This window comes from Pongo pygmaeus, chromosome 23 (assembly GCF_028885625.2).
Source record: "Pongo pygmaeus isolate AG05252 chromosome 23, NHGRI_mPonPyg2-v2.0_pri, whole genome shotgun sequence".
Classification (NCBI taxonomy): Eukaryota; Metazoa; Chordata; class Mammalia; order Primates; family Hominidae; genus Pongo; species Pongo pygmaeus.
In genome coordinates this window covers 32,121,083-32,134,986 of record NC_085931.1, presented here as the reverse complement: position 1 = coordinate 32,134,986, position 13,904 = coordinate 32,121,083, and the positions used below count along the sequence as shown (strand labels likewise).

Here is a 13,904-nt window from a genome sequence, read left to right as displayed (position 1 = left end):
TCCCCGTGACCAGTCCAGAATGGGGCAGGCCGGATTGGGGCCGCATAAACTTGATAAACAAACGAAGCATGTGGGTTGACACAGCCCACTTCCACCATGTCCCGGGAGACCCACGCCTGGGCTCCAGGGCTCCCCGCTGAGATAAGGGGTGGGGGAGAGTGCAGGACAGGTCGTCACACAAAGAAATTACTTCTGGGGGGCATCTTTGGCCGAAGCCTGCAAACAGGAAGTGATCAGAGCATGAGGGGAAAGGCATTTTATTAAGAAAGCTTTGGCCAAGCCCCCGCCGGGAGGAGCCCATCCTGGGGCACCGGCCGGAGGGGGGGGGGAGCAGCCCTGCTGGGGGCCTATAAATACATCTCCTCAGGCCACTAGAGTCGCCCCTGGAGGTCCCGCGGCGTGTGGGGCAGTGGGAGGCCATCAAAACCAGCTGACAGCTGAGGGGCCGGGGCTCGGGGCGCCAGGGAAGGGAAGGGGTGGGACGGACTAAGCCCCTGAGGAGCGGAGACCAGCCCTCCTCCCCAGGCTGGGGTCAACCAGATGCCCGGGAGCCCAGCCAGTGGAAGTAGCCCCAGGCTCTATTGGGACGGCCAAGGGAGGGAGCCTCCAGCCAGAGGCACCAGGCCCTAGCGGGGGAGAGGCAGCCTGGGCAGAAGTGCTTCTGGCTGCAACCAATGAGAAGGTAGCCCTAACCAAGTCCACTCGTGGCCAGTAAGAGGCGGTCTTTAAGCGGAACCCTCCCATCTTTGGCCAATGAGACGCGGCCTGGTCGGAGCGTTCCATAACTCGGCCAATGGGGAGGGAGTCGCCCGCTAAGCAGCGCCTGTCAGGCCTCGACCAACGAGATGGGCCCTTCCCGCCAGAGCACACTGCTCCAATCCAGGAGCGGCTGCAGGACCTGAGCCAATGAGACGCAACCTCCGCTAGCCGCGCGGTGCTCTGCCAATAGGAGGCCGCCCGTGCCCAGTCGCGTGGGAGGAGTGGGGTGGCAGGCGGCGCTGCGAAGCTGAGGGAGCTGAGCGCTGATGAGCCACAGCCTGCTACAGGGTGGGCGCGCCCGCCCTGCCCAGCTCGCCCGCCGCCTCCCGGCTCTTCTTGCGCGGCGGCTTCTGGATGGGGGTCTTCTTCCGGGGGGTCTCAGGCGCGGGCAAGTCGGTCGCCGCCTTCTCAGGCCCCGGGGTTTCGGTCGCTGGGGGCGCGCGGGCGGGCGAGGCTGGCGGCACGGAGCGCTTGGCTTTCTGTGGGGGCGCCGGCTTTTCCCTGGGGCCCTGCGCGCCCAGGGCCCCCTCGGCGCGGCCCAGGCTGCGAGTCTTGCCGCGCAGCTCAGCGGCCAACATGGAGGCAGCCTCGGGCGCGCTTCGCGGGGGACCGCCGGCGTCCGTGGGCTCCAAGAGGCCGGGGCCACGGCCCCGCGCTCGGGCCCTGGGCGGCGAGGGCGCAGCGAGGGCCGTCGCCTCCTCGGGCAGCCCGGGGGGCCGCGGCGTTGGGTCGCGGGTCCGGGGGCTGCCGTGTTCGACCGGCTGCGCCGATTTGTCGCTGGGCGTCCGTTTCCTCTTGCTGGGGCTGGGCGCGGCCTCGGCGCCTGGCGGCGGTGGTGAGGGCGCACCGCCAGCTGCAGCGGCGCTGTGCTTGCTGTGAATCCAGGACACCTTAGGCTTGGTGGCGGGGTCAGGTGGCGGCGGTTTCCTGCGCTCGGGCGATGGCGACAGCGACAGGCCCCCAACCTCGCCCCGGGCCCGGGCCGGCCGGGCCTCGCGTCGGGCCACGCGCGCGTACAGAGCCCCGCCGGGCCCCTCCACGCTGGACGCCGACCGCTCGCTGTCGGAGGACGCGGGGAGGGGCATCGCCTCCTCAGCGGACGCTGGCGTGGTCAAGGGCACGGGGGACGGCGCCGGCGCCTCGGCAGGGACAGTAGGGACTTCGGGGTCCCGGCTCTCCGCTGGTGCCTCTGGCAAGGGAAGAGCAGGGCGGTCACAGCCTTCAGGAATATCTTTAGGGGCTCCAACCTCCAGGTGCAAACCTTCGCCTTTCCTCCTCTACCCACGCCCGTGGCACTGTGTTACCCTGGCATCTAGACGTGCCTGGCACAGAGCACCAACCACACATGTGTAGTTCAGAGCCTCAGGCTATGCGGCTGACTCTGAACTCGGGCTGTGCGAGGAGTGATGGGCGCATTCCCGCGACTGAAGCCCAACCTTGGCCTGGCCTGGCAGCCCTGCCCTGACACCCCTCCAGCCTTGGGCGCCTGCATCATCGAATTTGAGGCTAGAACATCTCCACAGGGGTTCCATTATCCTTCTTTAAGAGAGAAGGCTTCTAGCCGGGCGCGGTGGCTCACGCCTGTAATCCCAGCACTTTGGGAGGCTGAGGTTACCTGAGGTCAGGAGTTTGAGACCAGCCTGGCCAACATGGTGAAACCCCGTCTCTACTAAAAATACAAAAATTAGCTGGGCGTGGTGGTGGGCGCCTGTAATCCCAGCTACTCGGGAGGCTGAGGCAGGAGAATTGCTTGAACCCAGGAGGCAGAGGTTGCAGTGACTGCAGATCATGCCACTGCACTCCAGCCTGGGTGACAGAGCCAGACTCCGTCTCAAAAAAAAAAAAAAAAAAAGAGCGATAAGGCTTCTGAGGCTCCGAGTTGGTCACCTGCCCGTGGCAGCTGGGGGCACGGTCAAGGGAGGAGACAGGGCAGAATCCCAGCCTGTCAGGCTCCTTTCTGCTATCTGTGGATCCAAGGCTGTGGATCCAGCCCCCATACTCTGTGGATCCCTTCCTCCTGTCTCCTCTGCCACCTCCTACCTAAGCCCGGAAACCTCTCTGCCTACTTTCCCCCAGAAGCAACCCTGGGCTGTGGCCTACCCATCTCCCCACACCCGTCTCCAGTACTGAACAGCAGAGTCCAGCTCTATGGCCTCAGCTCTGTGGCCAACCCTCAGGTACCAGCATGGCCAAGCCCTTCCTCTCCATGCTGCCTGCCCCTCTCCTGTGTCCTGCCCAGAACACAGCTTTTCCATGGGAACATTTCACTGGGCTGGAGTGATGCCCAGGCAGGGCCTTACTTACCCTCATGGGGTACACAGTACACAGGGCCTTCGTCAGTGGTGTCAAACGAGGAGAAGGAGGCCCGAGAGGACCAGGATGGTGAGGGCTGCTCCAGCCCTGAGGGTGGCTCCAGGAAACTGCAGTTGAGTGTGTTATCCAGGTCGTGGTGGGCCACTGGGGAAGGATAAGGCAGAGCTGCCAGGGGTCCACTCTGCCCCAGCCGGTGCCCTCATTAGCCCCTGCTGTGACAAATGTTGATGGGGTGACCAAGACTAGCCCTACTCTTGGACTGCAGGGGGCACAGGCAACTCAACAGGTACAGTGACACTGGGCCAGGACTGGAGAATGGATAGAGGTGAACCCAGAAAAGAAACATGGGCACAACATGTGTTAAGGTGCAAGGCAAGTGTGTGCAGCCAGGGAGCTGGAAAAGGTTGGGCTGACATGTTGAGAAAAGGCCAGAAAGGTGGGAGACGGCGCTGAAGAAGACATCTGGCTGGGACAGGCCACCAAGGCCTCCAAGCTCTGTTTTAGGCCCTGCCTTGTGCGACTCAGGGAGCCTTGGAGCACTTCTGAGCCCAAATGTGCAGTGGCAGGGCTACCCTTTGGCTCAGCCCATCTCAGCAAGCTGCACCCTAGGCCTGGCCTCCAGAGATGCAGACCCCACAACAGGGGGCCCCAGAAGCTGGCTAGCCTGGCCTCCATTCCACAGAAGGATGTGGGGTCCACTCCCCACACCTATGTCCCCAGATGCCATGCTACTAGGTGGGCCAAGGGGTTTTCTCTCTCTCTTGCTTGCTTGCTTTTTCTTTTCTTTCAACAGTTTTGGGGTTTCTCCTCCCTCCCTCACTTCCTTCTCTTTCTTCTCTCCTCTTCTCTTCTCTTTTCTTTTCTTGACAGTTTTGCTCTTGTTGCCCAGGCTGGAGTGCAATGGTGCGATCTGGGCTCACTGCAACCTCTGCCTCCCAGGTTCAAGCGATTCTCTTGCCTCAGCCTCCGGAGTAGCTGGGATTACAAGCATGCGCCACCACACCCGGCTACTTTTGTATTTTTAGTAGAGACCGGGTTTCTCCATGTTGGTCAGGCTGGTCTTGAACTCCCGGCCTCAGGTGATCCACCTGCCTCGGCCTCCCAAAGTGCTGAGATTACAGGCGTGAGCCACCATGCCCGGCTTGGCTAAGGAGTTTTCTCAGCTGTTTCCTTCATCTCCCAAGAGTCTGAGCCCCCTTCCCCTCCATCTTTAGAAATAAGTGGGAAAGAGAGGAAGAGAGGGTCCACCCAGGTGCGATTCAGCATGGAGAGAAGAGGCACACCCCACCCCCCCATCCTGTTAGTGGGTGGGGACCAGCCTGCCCACTTTCCAGGAGGATCTCTGGGTACTGCTGGGGATGTAGGCAGGAGGGCAGGTCCTCTCCGTGGGGCAGGGCACTCCCGTGCCCACGCATTCCCCCAGCAGCTCTGGCCGGGATATACAGCATTCTCCTACAGACTGGGGGAGTCTGCGGGACCCAGATGTCCACACACCCCTGATGCGATCACTCTCAGGGCCAACGCTTCTGACGTATGCCCACATCAGCCGGCGCACCTAGGATTCCTGCCTTCCTACCTGGCCTCGCCCTCAGCAGCTGCCACACACCTCTTACCTTCCCTCTGGTCGCACTTCCTCGCGCCCACGCACATCAACACTCAAGGTCCCCCATTTCCTCACTGAGATCTGGACCCCCTCACACCCATTTCCCAGCAGCTTCCTGCGTTTAGACGTGTTTCTCCGAGATACCCCGCGCTGTCATCCTTACCTACGACTTTGGGTAGTTTCTGCCTCCGGAGCGGGATCCGGGGCAGCTTCATGCTGATGCGACTGAAGCGCCCGCATAGTCTGTGCGGCGCCTTCTTCCTCCCAAGCGAAAGCTCCCTGCGGGGGCGGGGTCTGAGCGGAGGGGCGGGGCCGGGGCGGGGCCCAGAGGCGATTAGATCTCGGCCGGAGCCGAGCACAGAACGGGCGGGGCCACGTCCGGGGCGGGGGCGGGGAAGGGTTGGATCTGGGTCCGGTGGCACCCAGAGGGTGCGGCCTGAACCCAGGCGAAAGCGGGGCAGCATCTGGGCTCACCGGCGCGCAGGGTCCTTGCCGCGGCAAGCGCAGCAGCAGCCGAGCAGCGAGAGCAGCAGGCAGACGAGCAGGACGAGCAGCGCGCCCGCGCCCATCACGCCCTTGCGCTGGTTGGTCTCTGTAGGGGGTTATGAGGGTCAGCGCGGTTTCTAGTAGCCCCTGCATTCCTTAATGGGACGCCCCTCATCCACTTACCCAGGTGGCAGGCACCAGTGACCGGGTCGCACGAATCCTCGTGGCAGCTGCAGGCCTGAGCACAGTCCGCGCCGTGGAGTCCGGGCGGGCACGTCACGTTACAGCTGCATAGGGACATAGGGTCATAGGGCACGTCACGTTACAGGGACATAGGGTCAAGGCAGGCCGCAGCCGCCCCCCTAGGATGCCCCCTACCCTCACCCCTCACCCGTGGCCAGGGCCCAGGGTCCAGGGTCCCAGAACCGGGCTCTCTCGCGCTCCATTCGTCGTCTAGGGATTGAAGCCCCGCCCCGCTCGTGGCACATATTGGGTAGTGGATGTTTTGGAAACGAATGTTGCACACCACCAGTGGGGGGGCCTGGGGGATAGGACCCGTGGTGGCCGCGCCACAGCGCCCACTGCTGGGGCTGACTCGGGTAGGAGGGGCTGCTGAACCAGACCCTTGGCTGTAAGTGGAGGTCCCTGGTCCTTCTATACCAACTCGGGGTCACCTCAAGAGCCTACTGACACAGGCTGGACTGGTCACCAGATCCTGCGCTGAACGTGAGCTCCCCGACATCCGGGCAGGAAACTGCCCCCAAAAGAGCCTACTGTCACCCCCTAGCTGGGGTAAGGGACCAAGGCTGAGGTGATAACCCAGCTCAGGGTGGAGAGGCCACCTCGTCGGCCTCTGGGGTCTGGCTGGACTCCCCTCTGTGGCAGGTAACAAGTCCCCAACACCCTCCCCGTCCCGGGGCACTCACTGGGGCCCTTGGACGCCAGGGCTGCACAGGCAGCGCCCCGACTGGAAGTCGCAGTGTCCGCTGCCGCAGTCCGCGCACACGAAGGCGCAGTCCTCGCCGTAAGTGCCATTGCTACACTTGGTCTCGCACCTTGGAAAGAGGGGAGGAGGCGTCAGCAGAAATGGAGGCAAACGGACTACAGCGCCCTGGACAGAGGGGCCTTCGTTAGGGAGGCAGGGCGGGGGACTGCGTGTCTGGGCCGACGCAGGCAGGCTGCTCACCGGTCGCCGATCCAGCCCGCGTTGCAGCGCGTACACTTGCCGGTGACATGGTTACAGGCATGCCCGTCGCGGCACGGCGGACAGCGGTGGCTGCAGCCCTCGCCATAGAAACCGGTGGCGCAAGGCTGGTCGCACTTGGTTCCGTTCCAGCCGGGCTCGCACGTCAAGCAGCGGCCCTCGGCCACCGTGCACGGCTGCTGGCCCTTGCACTGGCCACACCTGGGGGAGGGGTCGGAGGCTAGGGAAGGCTGGGACCCGCCTCACCCCTGCCCCCATCGGCGGCCCGCCCTTCCACCTCCTCCCTGGCCGAGAGACCGCGCTTACCGGCGGCGACAGCCCAAGCCGTAGAAGCCGGCGGGGCACGGCTCGCGACAGTACTTGCCGCGGTAGCCCGGCTCGCAGGCACACGTGCCGTCCACAGGGTGGCAGCGGCCGCGGAAGCACTGGCAGTAGCGATCGCAGCGCGCGCCGAACGTACGCTCGCGGCACTGACAGCGGCCGCTCTGCTGCTCGCAGGGAGACGAGTTGCAGGCGCACTGGTTGTTGCAGCTGCGGCCCCACCAGCCTGCGTGGCACAGGCAGGCGCCGGTCTGTGGGTCGCAGCGCGACGTGGCGCTGCAGTAGCACGCGCTGGCGCACTGCGCGCCCCACCAGCCGGGCTCACAGCGGCACGCGCCGCTCCGCGGGTGGCACGTGCCGTGCTGGCACTGGCACGCATGCTCGCAGCGCGCGCCCCAGCGCCGCGCGTGACAAGTACACTGGCCTGTCACGTCCTCGCACTGCCCGTGTGGGTGGCAGCTACACAGCTCCTTGCAGTCGGGGCCCCAGAACTGGCGCGGGCACTCTGCAGGGGAGGAGCGGAGGGGGTGGAAGACCCCGGTGCTTGAGTAGGTGCCCCCAGCCAGCCGGAACCTGCCCGCGTCCCGCACTCCAGCCGCCACCTCTGGGGACCCGCCCCGAAGGCGGATCCGACCCCGCCCCACCTTGGATCCCGCCCCATCTCTCCAGGATTCCGCCCCACCGACCAATACTGGCCCGACCCCACGCTCACTGGTGTCGCAGTTGGCACCGAAGTAGCCGTGGCGGCAGCGGCACTCGCCAGGCCTCACGCACACCTCGTTCTCCGAGCACGTGGAGTTGCCTTCGCACACCGCTGTGGACGAGACAGGCCAGAGCTGCTGCGCGTCCTAGCCTCGCCCCCGCCCCCGCCCCAGGTCCCCGGGATGACCCACTCACCAATCCCACACTCGTCCCCTTGCTGCCTCCAGCCAGCGCAGCACGTGGGTACCTGGGAGCTGCGAGCAGAGGGAGGACATCTGAGCCCCATGCCCCTCCCCCAGCCCCCATCTGCTCCGGGCTCCTCGGTAGCCTCCGCACAGCCTCCCTGCCTCTGCAGTTGCGCTCCTGTCCTAGGGGGGTGGTTAATGAGGTCCTGCCAGGCAATGCTGTCTGGCGGTGGAGGATTGCCACAAACAGACCTGACCGCCAAGAACTTTCCAGCCCAGAACCCCCACCCCATCTCACCTAACTCCTTTGTGTCCTCCTCCCACAGCCATTAGGCCTGAGAAAAGTGGCCTTGGAGTCCCAGGAAGAACAGCAGTGAGGGAGCAGCCAGGGAGAGGACCATGGGCCTCAGGTCCTGCCCAAACTTGAGGGTCTAGGGCATCCCTCCAAGTGGAAGGCCCAGCCTAATGCGTGTCATGGATCCAGATGTGATGTGACATGATGAGGACAGCACTAGGACTAGCTGGGCCACAGGGACACACCTAGATGCCCAGTTGGGGTTGAGCTCCAGTGGGGAGGGGCAGCCTCTGGACAGGTGGATGGGGGGGTGGTATGTAGACAAGTGAGGTGACCACTTGGCAGAGGGGCTTCTGGAGGGAGGTGGGGTGAGGCCCACCCAGCCACTAGGGAGGGAGTAGGCACACCGGGAGTCCTCCATGTGCAGGAGGAAAGTCAAACTGTGGCAAAAGGGCTCAGGGACCAGGGTGGAGTAGGAGCTACTAGAGCATCTGTTTATGCCTTTGTTGTTGGTTTTGAAACAGTCTCGCTCTGTTGCCCAGGCTGAAGTGCAGTGGCATGATCTTGGCTCACTGCAACTTCCACCTCCCAGGTTCAAGCAATTCTCCTGCCTCAAACCTCCCAAGTAGCTGCGATTACAGGTGTGTGCCACCACACATGGCTAATTTTTGTATTTTTAGTAGAGATGGGGTTTCGCCATGTTGGCCAGGCTGGTTTTGAACTCTGACCTCAGGTGATCTGCCCACCTCGGCCTCCCAAAGTGCTGGGATTACAGGCATGAGCCAGCGTGCCCAGCCTGTTTATGCTGATTGTCTTCCTCTTGTTCCATTTGATTTGACTTTACAGAGTACACAATGCTACCGCAGCACTTCAGGAGAGCACAACCTCTAAAACCTTGGGTGGATGGGGTGTGTGAGCACAAAGGTTTGGAGGCCCTGCCTGAGTGAAGCCGTGATGGCTAGAGAGGGTTCGAAGGGGATGAGCTGGGGTTAGCCCACATTCAGGGGCAGAGGAGGCTGAGAAGGAAGAGCCAGCAAGGCTGCAGGATCCTAGGGTCCCAGCCGACCCAGAACTTCGTCTCGATCCTAAAGGCACATAACAGCCATTCGCACTTTAGAGAAAAGGAGCACGCTTCTTCACAAGCAGGCTTGGATTCAGTATCTGAATCTAGAACCGGAATATGGTGGTGGAGGGAGTTTGGGAGGAAGCCTGAAGACCCTAGCAGGATGGGATAGACTGGCCCCACACCACGCATTTCTGGTTAGTACGTGCCTGGCATGCTCCTGCCCAGGCTTCAGAGGATGCCCCAACCATTCCCCAGCTAGACAGAACTCCACCGCCTGCACAGAGCACCTAGGCCTCGAGGCCCCTCCTCCTGAACAAGGCTTGGTTCTCCTTCAGGCCAAAGATGGGACCTGGCGAACAGGACCATAAAATCCCAAACTTTGGGGAACTGGTCCAGTGTATTTTCCACAAATAAAACTAGAAACCAGAGACAGGAATACAAAGGCCTGGCTTTTCCTGGCCCCTGCCCCCACTGTCTCCATCCACCCAGCCCTGACCCAGGGAGCACCAAGGTGCCCATCTGCAGGGAGACCCAGGTCTGCTGGCCATCACCCACCCACTTGTGTCTGCTTCTGAACCATGTTCACTGGATGGAGAGCCTCTGCAGGTGTCCCTCCTGTGGGAAGCTTTGCCAGGTGGCCTGCTGGAATTGCCCCGGAAGCACTAACCCCCCTTCTGCCCTGGACATGAGGCTCTGTGGCTAGGACCCTAGTTTTTAGGGCCACACTCAGCTGGGTTTGATGTCTGGGTTTGCCACTTGCTGTGTGACCTCAGGCATGCAGCTTAAGCTCTTTGAGCTTCAGGCTCCTTAACTATATAGTAGGCCTCTACTGTAGGAAGATTAAGAGAGCCAAGATGTTTTTAGCCGGGCGTGCTGGCATGTACCTACAATCCTAGCTACTCAGGAAGCTGAGGCAAGAGGATCACTTGAGCCCAAGGAGTTTGAGGCTGCAGTGAGCTGTGATGGCACCACTGCTCTCCAGCCTGGGCAACAGAGTGAAACCCTGTCTCAAAAAGAGAGATAGAGATAGGAGAGAGAGAGAGAAAGACAGACAGAGAGAGAGAGTGCACGCCAAGACCTATGAAGTGGTTTGGCACATACTAAGCACAAAGGATCCTGAGGGCAGGCTGCAGTGCACTCGGTCATTCCTGGCTTAGTGGGCACCCAGGCCTAAGCCCAGCAGAGCTAATGCCCACCAGCAGGACAGAGTCCATTTGGGTTCACTGAGAACCAGATGCTTTCCTTCTTGGAAGGGCTGGCAGAAAAGGCCAGGTGGTGGTGGCAAGCCCACTCTCTGAAGATCTTACAAAGACGGGTGGGGAAAGATGGCCTGCTGCAGGGCCACTCCCACGCTTGCCCTGTAAGTCGGCAAGACCCTGAGGAGCCAGGCCATAGGCTGGGCCCAGGCCCCTCAGCAAGCAAGATATGCCGTAGGCTTCTCCGTCGTAGAGCATTAGTTCTGTGATTCAAACCCACTGTGAGCTCTCGCATCTTCAAGTTGGTTTATGGTGTCCACACCTGTCCATGTTCTCCCCCAAATCCAGGCAGAAAAGCTTCTCTGCCTGCCACACCCTTCAGACCCCACACCTGCCCGACCCTCCTCCTGCCCCGCCTGGACACCTCTCCTCTGGTTTCTGTCCCCATCCTCTTCTGCCCACACTAGCTCCCTTGGGAAGCTCACTGAACACTGACAACACCTTGGACCCTCCAGCAGGGCTCTCCCCGTCAATGCTAGACTTGCAAATCCAACTGCCCAATAGATGATGTCACCAGAGGGAGAGCTCATGGGCCTCATGCTCAAGCAGCCCAAACCTGAACTCTTGACCTCCTTGCACCCTGAGTCTTCCCTGTCTCAGATAACCCTGCCTGTCCTTTCAGGCTGGGAGGCTGAGACCTGGAGAAGCATCTCTGACTCTTCTTTCTTGTCTACACCAGATCCATTGAGAAAAAAGATGCTGAGCTCTAGCTTCTAAACGACATCTAAAATGGGACCACTTCCTCCTTCCCTATCCCAGCCTTGTGAGAGCCACCCTCCATCTCCCTGGCTTTTTGTAACTAGCCCCAGCTTCCACCCCCTGCCCCCCAGGGTGTGAAGTGTTTGCCACCTGGCAGCCAATCCTGGTCAGATCCCACCCTTTCTCTGTGCAAAGCTCCCAGGAGTCCCCATGGCGCTCAGAGGAAAAGCCCAAGTCTTCTGAGCAGTGGCAGCCCACGGTGGCCTGCCCACCCTCACTCTCTGGCAGCTCCTCCGCCAGCCCCTCCTGGACTCTGCCCAGCCTCCTGGATCCTTCCTGTACTTCCACAGGCCCTCTGCCTTGGGAACCTTGCCCCAGACACCCACAGGGCCTCCGTGCTCTTCTGCAGGCCTGTGCTCACTCACCACCTTCTCAGTGGGTCTCCCCAGAACACCCTAAAGGAAACAGCACTCCCCAACTCAACACCTCCCAGCTCTTGCTAGATGTCTAGACACACTTGCTTTTCTGGACTGTATGTCTCCTCTGCTACAGGGTCAGGGTCTCCACCGCAGCTTCCCTACACCAATACAGGCCTGGCACAGTGTAGGTGCATAGGATTTTACTGGCTCTGCACTCTCCTCTCCCCATCCTCCTGCCTCCCAGGAAAGGGAAGGGCTGATGGAAGCCTTGCAAGACGTGGGAGGACAACAAAGACATGACCCAGACCCCAGGTGGGCAGTGCCCAGAGTGGCTGTCCTTCCCATCGACCCTTGCCACTCATGACCACAGCGATCCCCACTTAGCCCCATGAGGGGGTTGTGATCACTAATCCCATTTTACAGAGATGGAGACAGGCCCAGAGAGGTCAAATGACTTGCCCAGGTCCACACAGCTGGGTAGGGGCGGCACCAGGATGGGAACCCAAACCCAGGCTCGGTTCCTGGAGCAGACGCCTCCTGGGAGGTCTGCAGACAAGGGGAGCGGGAGCAAAGGGCTCTCAGGCTCCGGAGAGCTAGAGCCTGGCACCGGACCCCCATTCCTGGGCCCGGGCCTGTCGGGGAAAGAGGACTGGAGTGAGTAGACAGAGCCCACGGCGATCGCGCCCTCCCCCTCTCCAGGCACCGCCCCGCCCGCCGCCGCCGCTGCTGCATTCCTGGGGCCGGGGAGGCCCGGGAGTCGGCGGCGGCGGCATCGATGCGAAGCAGATGGCGGGCCAGGCCGGCCCCCGCCCCGGAGGCGGGGCTCGCAGCGGGGAGGGGTCTGCGCGCCTCGGGACCAGAGTTCGGAAACCCCGCGCGGCCCCCTCGCAGCCCCTTGTCTCCGGCGCCGAGCCCCTGGACTCGGCTTGCCCCGGCTCCGTGGCTCAGGCGCCCCGACGCGACCCAGCTCGGAGCCCGGAGGCCGCCTCTGCGGTTGCCAGCCCGTGCGGCGTCTCCAATCCGCGCCAAGGCGCCCCCACACGCCCGCTCCTCACCCCTGCATGGAGATGCCCTTGACCTTGTGGCCTTTGGCCAGCCCACCGGCTCCCCCGACCCCAGCTCCCAACTCCTGGCGTCCGGGGCTCAGCTCTCTGCCCTGCGAGCAAGCTCCCGGGCTCGCCCCCCCACCGGCCGGGCCTGTCCCCTGTCTGTCCCACACTGGCTTCCCCAGCCGGCGCCCCACCTTTGCGCGGCCCCTTCTTGCACCCAGTATCCCCACCTCGTTGTCGCCAGGGTTCCCACATCCTCCCGTCCCCTGTGCCTGTCATAGTCCTTCCGCCTCCCGCTTCTGGTCCACTTCGAGCGCCGGCTCCTCGACGCTCGCCTGGGTCACTACCCTCCCACCCGCGCCCGCTCTAAGACACGAATCTGTCTTTCCAAGTCTGGCTTGCTCCAGGACCTCCCCGGCTAGCACCGCTCCTCCTCCCCTGACTTTCTTCCTCACTCCCACTCCCGGCTCCAGTCGGACTAGTGCGGGGCTTTAGCACATGCAGTTCCTTTGGCTTGAATGCCCTTCCCCAGCTTTTCCCCGTGGACTTCACAACTCGGCCAAGGGTCCCTTTTTCCAGGTCTTTCCTGACATCCCGGACAACGCGTGTTATCCCCTGGGTGCCCACGGCACTCCGTCCTCCCCTCAGGTGACTTCTCGTCCAGGGTTCCCTGGGATGCACTGTCGTGGCCCATGGCCGAGGCTGGGCCTGGAACGGAGCCGCGCTGGCGAGGGAGCCGAAGGGGCCCACACTTGGCGTAGGGAGGTTCCGGTAGCCCCCTCCCAATGCCCGGCGCCGCCACTCCACTGCCCAGAGCGTCCCTCTCGGCCCCCTCCCCCAGCCAGGCCGGCTCCTACCCGGGAGCACGGCACACGTTGCGGCCGCGAGGGTTCAGTTCCTGAGGCGCCACGGGGTCCGGCAGCATCCAGAGCAGCAGCAGCAGCAGCAGCGACGGCAGCAGCGGTGACGGCGGCCCCCCGGCTCCCCGGCGCCGCGCCGGCCCGGCCCCCTGGCGCCCTGCGCCCTCCATGAGGCGCGGGGCAGGCGCGGGGCGGGCACGGGCGCGGGTGCGGCCGCAGCGAGAGCGGCCGGAAGCGGAGTGCGAGGCCGGGCGGGGGGCGGCAGGAGGGGCGCCGAGCCGGGCAGGAAATTCCACATCGGCTCCCTGATCCCGGGCCAGCCGCGGCCGGCCAGGCGGCAGCGCCCGCCCCGCGCGCCAGACCCCACCCTCCGGCCTAGCCACCGCCCCTCCGCGCAGCCCCCGCCCCCATTCGGCCGCTCGCAAACTTGGGGGCGAACTTGGAGGAGGCCCGCCGAGCACTGGGGGGGAGGGAGGGTCCGCCCGAGGAATCCCCGGTTCCCGCGCCTTTCCCTCCGCTCCCTAGACATCTACCGAAGCAGCCGCCCCTGCGCGCCCACTGCGTAGGCCAGGCCCGGGACGGGAAGGCGGCTCGGGGACACGGACGCGACTCCGCAAGCCCACCCCCGCCCCCAGCGCCTCGGAACCGGCCAAGGGAGTGGGGCCCGCAGACAGCCCAGGTCGAGGC

The 13,904-nt window shown here is 63.4% G+C and overlaps 1 protein-coding gene across 3 annotated transcripts; it reads right to left on the bottom strand.

Moving 5' to 3' along the window:
• Positions 1 to 241: 241 nt before the first annotated feature.
• On the bottom strand, positions 242 to 13,492 carry SCARF2 (scavenger receptor class F member 2). Of its 3 annotated transcripts, none has more exons than XM_054469136.2 (11): positions 13,215 to 13,490; positions 7,584 to 7,642; positions 7,399 to 7,500; positions 6,672 to 7,191; positions 6,348 to 6,566; positions 6,088 to 6,216; positions 5,345 to 5,448; positions 5,150 to 5,267; positions 4,839 to 4,969; positions 3,064 to 3,216; positions 242 to 1,948 (listed from the first exon to the last, which is right to left on the bottom strand). In XM_054469136.2, the coding sequence occupies exons 1-11, from the start codon at positions 13,385 to 13,387 to the stop codon at positions 1,041 to 1,043; spliced, it is 2,616 nt and encodes an 871-aa protein (XP_054325111.2). In that variant the 5' UTR covers positions 13,388 to 13,490; the 3' UTR covers positions 242 to 1,040. The 3 variants fall into 3 exon arrangements, with proteins under 3 accessions (XP_054325111.2, XP_054325112.2, XP_063518875.1); XM_054469137.2 differs by having other exon boundaries at positions 4,839 to 4,954; XM_063662805.1 differs by lacking the exons at positions 4,839 to 4,969; positions 5,150 to 5,267 and having other exon boundaries at positions 13,215 to 13,492.
• Positions 13,493 to 13,904: the final 412 nt, after the last annotated feature.